We start from the raw sequence: 8,469 nt of genomic DNA on the forward strand, positions 1-8,469 counted from the left end.
ATTAGACAACACTAATTGGATGCACCTGTCTAGCTCATCCCATATTAACCTTGTATCTACAGAATTAATGTGAAAAGATGCAGCAGGTCCCAAATAATTCCTGGCATCCCTGGAAGTGTTCAAAGCCAGGCTGGCTGAGGCTTTGAGCAACCTGGTCTGGTGGGAAGTGACCCTGTCCACGGCAGGGGGGTTGGAACTCGATGATCTTTAGGGTCCCTTCAAATACAAACCATTCTATAATCTGTGGTCAAATTTGTTGAATACCACTCCCAACAGGAACAGACTTATGAATATTACTGCCTACACTGCTAACGTGCTGAGCAAAGAGCCAGTAACAGCACTATCTTGCTGAAACTTGAGTTTCTCCAGTGACCCGAAAGCACATCTGATTACAAACAGCAGTGAACCAGTACACTTCTTGAGCAACAGAAGTAATGACCAAAGGTCAGGTGGTAGATTAACTGTAATATGCGAAAATAAAAGTTGACTTCCCAAATCATTGTTCAAAGCTTTTTTTGAAGAGTAATGCCCCCCGCTCCCACGTGCAAACAAAATCATAAGACCACATTCATATATTAATTTTTATTTTCCCATACAATATTCACAAGGTCTGCTTTTGTTTTATTCAAACTAAATCTTTTTTTCCCCCCCAAACTACAAGAACAACTGACATTTCAGGACACAAAAAGGAGTTCTGTAAACATAAAACATCCAATGAATAGCTGAAACCCAGGGCCTTTAGCAATTAAAAAGTTATATCCCCTTTAACGCAGGGTATTTGCTTGCGTATCACACCATTAACCAAACTATTCTTTTCATATATTGAAAAGATGCAACTTCAACCAAAAGTCACAATGCATTTCTTTACCCACTGCGTGTTAGCATGTGTTTTATTATATCCCATTCAGTCACTTATTTTAAAAACTATATACAGCTATGTTTAAACATGTATTTGTGCCATGTTTTTAATAACACAAAAACAAAGGCATTTTTAAATTACTGCTGCATATTATGCCGCAGGATACCAGAGGATTGGTTTGGATACCTAACTTCAATGCCAAAGTCAAGCCTACTACACCTCTGCAGTGGCAAAAATATTGAGCTGACCAGTCCCACTTCAAACATTCAAACATTACAAAAGAAGAAAGACACATGTACATGATGGCAGACCATTACCTTTTTTACCCCACGGTTTACCAATTTTGACAGCACATAGAAAAACTCAGTGAAAAAAACTCAAAGTTTTAATCTTTAAAACAAATGATTTTGTTGCGATTAAATCTACACAAGTGGTATTCAAACTCGGCAAGATAATAGTGGAAACCATAAAAATTAAATCATGTTTTCATCCGACACTTGTCCCTAAAATGTACTACTTGCTCCTTTATTGTGTGCAATGCAGCACAAAAAGTACTCAATATCAGTTGCTGAAACACAAGAACAAAGCATATAGGTACAATCAAGAATATTGTGTGCAGACAGCTGTTTGTATCATAGGAAGAATGCACTAGTTTTTTTGTTTTCTGATCTTTGTGAGTCTATTTCTGGGAACCTTGCATCCTAAAATGAGACTGCAGTATTTAAAATTCAGTCCAGAATAAAAAACCATTACATATACTCCTGCATTTTACATACATTAAATTTTTTTAATACCCCCGTGACCTTTTAAATAACTTTTGAGCTGTTTGAGGTTTTGATTCAGTTTCCAAAAGAGCAGTTGTTCAGTTCACAACAGAGAGTAGGTGCACTTTTGTTTATTTTTTTCAGCCATCAGAAGATTTTAAATCAAGTCACCTTAGATCAATTCCTCAGACTGCTCAACTGTCACCTGTACATGTAATTTGAAATATTTGCTAGAAACAACACAGGCAATTAATAAGGGTTTAGCACTCCTCTGTTTGCTGAGAACTCATTTAAGAAGCATCTTTTGACTTAGCCAGTAATATATGACAGTTTTTTTCACCTTAGTTTAGTTTGTGTGCCCTTAAGAATTGGTCAGTCTACTTATTCCTCCAGAACCATTTGAAGGAGTCTAGCCTTATCATGACCAGCTCAATTCAGGCTATTTGTATGTGCATACATTTACTACCTTCCACATCCAAATAAAACAAGACTTTACAGTACATAAGCTACTAAAGACAGAAGCAGTGGAAATAATGTAACTATAACTCTACTAAAGAGATAACCTAAAATATCTAGAACATTTCCTGACCACTAGTAATAGAGTGGCAATCAGATGCACAAGGCCATCAAGTATCAGTGCACCACACACAGGAAAGTAAAATTTACAGCACTTGTGCAATGCAGTATCAATATCAAATTGGCCTCTTAATAGGAAAACAATTCAGAAAAAACCTTTGCATGTGCCTAACACATAATATAACCTCGTCCAGTGCTGGTGGTGCACTGCTTAAGAAACCAAACTAGTTCTGGTCTTGAATCCAAAAAGCAGCAGCAGCAGCATGTACGAGCACAGAGAGCAAACTGTCACTTTGCAGTTTCTGTGACAAAGTTACAAGATTCCCTATTTTATTGCCTGTTTTTTAAATAAACTTGGAGATTTGGATTTGTGAATACAGAAAGTGGATTTCCTGAGTAGTCTCAGCTTACAATTTGTTCAGTAAAACAAACACTGTGAAAGAGGAAACGCATTTATTTTAATATAGAAGAACATATGTTTAAGCAAACATACTCAAGTACAAAATTTAGCAAGTTTTGAAGGTGGAGACTTACCAGTCTAATGGAGAATTTGCACCATAATGTAGTGTCAAGCTTGCCAAAATTTTATAAGTAACCAAGGGGTATTACTGGATTATTTTTTTAACAGCACATCAAAACAGTGCACTACAGTTCATCACATTTGCTTTTTTATAATCCAATACATTCAGCTTGAAAATTAAAATTAAATTAACTCTTCATATAGATTGGCTCCCATATCAGACACTAGACTGTTTAATTTTAAAGTGTTATACTGCAGATGGCTAATTTTACTGGTAAAAACTAAACTCGGTTTGGATTAAAATCAGCAGAAATGAAGAGAGGCCGATCACTGACAGCTACTTAATACAGGAATCAGAAAAAATATTTCAAAACATGTGTCCCTTTCATAACATTTTGGGTCTGTTTTCTGATTTTTAAGTGATGAGGGTAGATACATTTGAACATTGCATATATTCAAATTTTTTGTACTTGCAATTAATTGGAGAACAGTAATTTTTATGGATGAGTAGCACACAATGACCTGAAGCGCTACCACTACCAGTTACGATCCAACACGGGTTGTTGTGGTTCTTTTATCCGAGAAGAAGCTTTTGAGGAGAAATACCTGCCCGATACTAACAACAAGGAGAATGATTGCTTCCCCTATTGACCAGTAGGCCACCCTCGTGTTTAAATCCTCTGCTCTGCTGCGGCCCTGCGCTTCCCTCAAGCGGAAGTGAGTCTGATAATCGATGACAGACTTCAAAGCTTCATGAATTGAAACACACGCAGATTCCATCTAGAAAGGTAAACAAATACACACCACTGAATTAAGAGCCCTTCTAGTGCTTTTTCTGCAAAGTTTTGTGGTTTGCTATTTAAAATTAGGATTCATTTAACTTGCAAATTAAGGATTAAATCAGTTCACTGTCAGACTGAAATACTGTAAATCCGGTAAAATTTAACTTACACTGATCAAACTCTACACACAGGAATGTGACACACTACTAAATACAAAAGCATGTAAAATTGTTGATCTAATAAAAAGCAATGGGCTCTGAGAACAACTAATCAAATCTTAAATTCATGTATATTTGAGTTTAAAATGAACATCAGAAATACTTGAAATGTCAGCGACCTCCCAGTTGTTAATTCCACACATACCAGGTAAACAAACAGTTGCTTATAACACTGAGACGCACACAGAATATATTAAATGCTTCTGTGTTTCCTAGGTATGACATTCTTTGCATAATCCTCACTCACGTTGCACAACATCCTAAAAATCTGCATTATTGAACTCAACATGTTGTTTTGGCAAAAAACCCTTATCTTAGTCATGTATGCAAGGAGTGGTTAGAAAAAGGACAATTCTGTTACCCTTCAGTGTTCCTGAATGCTCCATAACACAATCATGTAACAAATACTTAACAAATTGCCCACCTCCATTGTAATTTTTCATTAAAAAAAAAAGTATTACCAGTTTTCCAAGCCCTAGATAATTTTTCACATAAACTTCTTCCACTTTCAGTTTATCCTCTGTAACTAATATTCAGTACCCCTCACTGGGTCTTGATCACCCAGCGATTAATTAATCAATAGATCTTCAAAATACTTAATTTCTAGTCAGTTTGTTTTTCTGTTTTATGGCTTAAAATCAGTATTTTCTGAAGATCAAACAGGACAACCTACTATAAAAGTTTAACACCCTCATAGGACCACTCAGTTACTTTCTCTGTCTAAGCATCTTTTAAGTTGACGATTTTCAAGACAGATGTCTGAACAAGTCTAAGATATTCTTCTCAACAAAATTCAGGAACAGGTTTTTCAAACTAAGTTCAGCCATTGGTCTCACTGATAACTTACACAGCTCTCCTAGTCTGCACAAGAGATTTAAACACAAAGTCACTCTGGTCTTAGGGATTTACCTTTTCCTGTCCCTGTGAAAGGCTGCCCAGATTTGGTCATGCTACAAGCCTCAAGAAAACTGCAACTAGAACCTTCTTACCAAAGATGTTTCGTACTCTGAAATTAACTTTCCCTTTCTCAAATACCTTATTTGCATTGTGTATGCTACAATCCAGTGACAAAGTATTTTTTATATATCTTCTCCCACAGGCTGCAAGGGGCTGCAGAGGTGCCAGACCTCAGAACTGCACATTCTGCATTCTCAAAATCCCTCTGCTGATGCAAAGATAGCAAAAGAAATACCACATGTAACAGAATACACAGACTGAATGAAGACTAAAGTAAGGAAAAGAGATGGAAAGATACAGGATCAAGAACACAAAATAAAGCAGACCAGAAGAGTGACAAGAAGAAAGAGGTAAGAACTGCAGTTGAATTCACAGCAAGTCATCTGCTAATTACAGATCTCATCTACTGCAGACATGGGAGGTAAATTCAAGTGAGATTGGCATTTGGGAAGCAGTATTTATAACGCTGAGTCCAGACTAGCAAAACAGCAACCATGCCCAGCATTCTTTAATGGTTGTTTAAAGTGAGGTTTGGTAATGGTTAGAATGTACAAACATTACTGGGAGTTCATGAATCAAGTCTTTCAAGGGAAGCTTTGATGGATTTAGATTGGGTAGAGATGGTACAAAACTCTAAAAACCTGAGAATAAGAGTGCTCTGACACTTCACAGTATCTTATAAAGGACAAATATCCAGAAGCCAGCTAAATATGGCTGCTTTTGTTCATTTGTTTATTTTGCTAGAATTTGCTTCTCAATTTTAAAAATGGCAGTTACATGAGAAGTCAGCTTAAGTCCTGCCCCAAAAAAAGACTCTACCATTTTAAATATAAAACCACTATTAAAGTTTATCCAAAGTCTGCAGATTTTGAAAACCCTAGTCCACCAGTATTTACAGTCCGTGAAACACACATTTCAAGAGGCATGGAACCATGGCATTAAAAGGAAGTTCCCTTAACAAAACAAACAAACAAAAAGGTAGTGGCTTAGGGTTTAAGTTACCATGCTAATTTTCTCTTAAGCACTTGGCAATTCCTTCTCAGCTCTGCTCTATGTTCTATAAATCCTATCTTCATAAAGGCTTATTGTAGCAATTCAGATTATTTTAAAAGCTTCAATCTATTGATTTTCAAAAGTGATACAGATGACTAATGCAGCTGAACTTGAGAAGACATTGCCTCCACCTAACAGACGCTGTCAAACACAGTAGCATTTTACCTGGGTAAGTGCAGTTACTCTGTTCTCACTAGGAAACAATGGTGGATCTTCTCCAACCTGGAAATCAAAGTACACAGTTTTGTGTGTGAAAGTAGAGAATTCGTTGCTGAAGCAGAATTTGTATGTTCCATTTCTGGATGCAGTAAACGTGAAGCTATCGTATTGTTTCTTCATCTCTTTGTATAATACAATGCCATCGGGATCTTCCAACCGACAGTCAACATCATAATGACCTCCAGTGATCACCTGAAAACAAAAACCAATAAATTATTTTTAACAAACCAGACATTTATACATTTCTTCTAAGTATGATTTTTCAAGTGGCACTGCAAAATTTTTTGCTTTAACAAACATTTTAAAATATAATGCATTAATCTGAAAACGTTTCAAAGCAAGTCTGCAAAATTATTTTCTTACAGAAGACATTCAAAATATGTTCAGGATATGTGATGTCAACTATACTTTCAAACCTTTTATCAGAACATTTTTTTTTACTTTCTTGTAATTAATTGTAAAACAGCAAAGGCTACAGTACATGAAACTTGATGGGGCAGCAAAGACACTACTGGAGCAAATAACCATTTGCTCTATCCACAAGTCCTCCCTCCATGGAACTGATTCAGCTGGAGGAGGTTGCTAGCATGCAGTAAGATGGCTCCTTTCTGTAGAGCCAAAAGAATCTAACTACCCTATTAGCTCAAGCTGCTTTGGGCTGCAGGAATGGCATTCAACCAGTAGAACAGGTATTTCAACCTGGCTGTCTTCACTGTGCTTGTGAACAGAGGAATGTTGGAGGGGGGGGGGGTGGTGTGTCTGCTGCCTCCCTCTTGCAGTTAGTCACACCATTTAACCCCAAAAACAGCACATCTGGATAATGCTTACAAGTGACTCCAAAGTTTACGATTGTCTTAAGGTACTTTTCAGGCTTTGATTACTGTTATCTACAGCATATTAGGCTAGTAGTTTTACACTTAATCCTTGTTCCAAACTTTTTGCCTTTAAGATAAAGCATGCTGAGGGAGGAAGAAACTTACATTGAAAGCCATGTCCCTTTTACATGTGTGCAGAAATCACTGAAACATTTTAGCATCGCAGTATCTGCACTTGAGTTCATATAGTATTATTTAAACTCACATCAGTTTATTTAGGTATCAGGCTATTAAAATTACAACATTAATGGTACAACTGAAATAACAAGAGATCTGAGCAGGAGCTGCTCTGTAAATAGGAAGTTTTAAAAATACTCAGTTGGCAAGCAGTGTCTTCACAGTTGTTCCAAAAATGTGATGACAGGATACAAAGTGCAAAAAAATTTTTGTTATGTCTGGATGTCTCTCCCTGGATGTCTGCATCTGCTTGGGATTTTCATTCAGAAATACTTACCTGGTTGGAACGAAAAACAAAAACAAGACTTTTCTATTACAAAACGATGACTCATTTTTGAAGTATGATCTCAGATTTGACAGCTTTTTACCAGTTACATGAAAGTCACTCACATTCTATCACACACCCTGAAAGAGACGGTTAACATATACATGCTAAAGATTTGGCAGAGCTTTAAAGTTCCCCTAGGATTCCCTCCCGCAGTGCTTACTTAAGCCTCCTTCTCAGCCTTGGAGACTTACTGCTTACTTACAGCACTTTAGTCTACCGGCAGTTGGTCAAATACAGACTTTGATCTTAACCATGCTACTCCTGTTCTGATCATTGACAAAAGTGACAACACCTATCCGTCCAGCAACCTCTGATGATATCCACTTCAAAAGAGGGGGGAAAAGCACTGCACAGAAAAGGCTTTATGAAAGTAACAGGCAGAGACAAGAAACATTTGGGTAGGGAAAAAGATCTATCTAGGAAAGAATTAGGATGTGTAGGAGAGAGTAGGACGAATATTTGACAGTCACATTCCCCAGAATATGAAAGGTGTGACAGCAGCTTGGAAAGAAAAAACCACATGACTTCATCAAGAAAAGGCAGACCATAAAAGCACACAGCCCCTTCAAAACCCCCAGCGGTAACTGATCCTGTTGTCAAGGATGATTTCCCTCTCATACTGCTGCTTCACTGTCAGTGACTTCACCAGCTAAGTGACAGACTGAAAGGTTCAAACGCTGCTGATACACTCAAAGGCATCAAAACTGTCAGAGTTGTTTGCTTGATAAATCCCAAAGCTGAATTGTGTGTCCCATCATGGCTGCATGTTGAAACTGATAGAAACTGGGAAAAGTAAGAAAAACTGTGCAGCCTCACTTAATGCATGCATGTTAATCACACTCTTCAACAAGATGTCAGTTGCCTGCATGCTTTTTGTAATACTCCCATCTTGCTATATACCTGGGACACTTTGCTAGTACTGCATTCCTATTCCATTACTCTCTTACTGTTTGCTGTGTGACTCCCATTTGAACCATACTCTGAAATAAGCATTAACCCCTTAAGCTGTATCATGCTCATCATGCAAATGCTTCACAAACCACAAGGAAATCACTTTTGTAGCATCTTGTTGGGAGAGGATGCTTTAGGTATTCTCCACGCCGTTCAGATGGCGCAGTGTATGGCAGTGACCACAGTACAA

At 37.4% G+C, this 8,469-nt stretch overlaps 1 protein-coding gene across 1 annotated transcript; it reads right to left on the minus strand.

Annotated features, from left to right (window-relative positions):
- Positions 1–3,092: 3,092 nt before the first annotated feature.
- LOC104464406 (transmembrane emp24 domain-containing protein 7) lies at positions 3,093–6,940 on the minus strand. Its single transcript, XM_010077100.1, has 3 exons — positions 6,929–6,940; positions 5,895–6,140; positions 3,093–3,499 (listed from the first exon to the last, which is right to left on the minus strand). Exons 1-3 carry the CDS (start codon positions 6,938–6,940, stop codon positions 3,263–3,265), a joined length of 495 nt encoding a protein of 164 aa, XP_010075402.1. The 3' UTR covers positions 3,093–3,262.
- Between the last annotated feature and the right edge of the window lie 1,529 nt (positions 6,941–8,469).

The sequence above is a fragment of the Pterocles gutturalis genome, unplaced genomic scaffold (genome assembly GCF_000699245.1).
Source record: "Pterocles gutturalis isolate BGI_N339 unplaced genomic scaffold, ASM69924v1 scaffold21358, whole genome shotgun sequence".
Taxonomy (NCBI): domain Eukaryota; kingdom Metazoa; phylum Chordata; class Aves; order Pterocliformes; family Pteroclidae; genus Pterocles; species Pterocles gutturalis.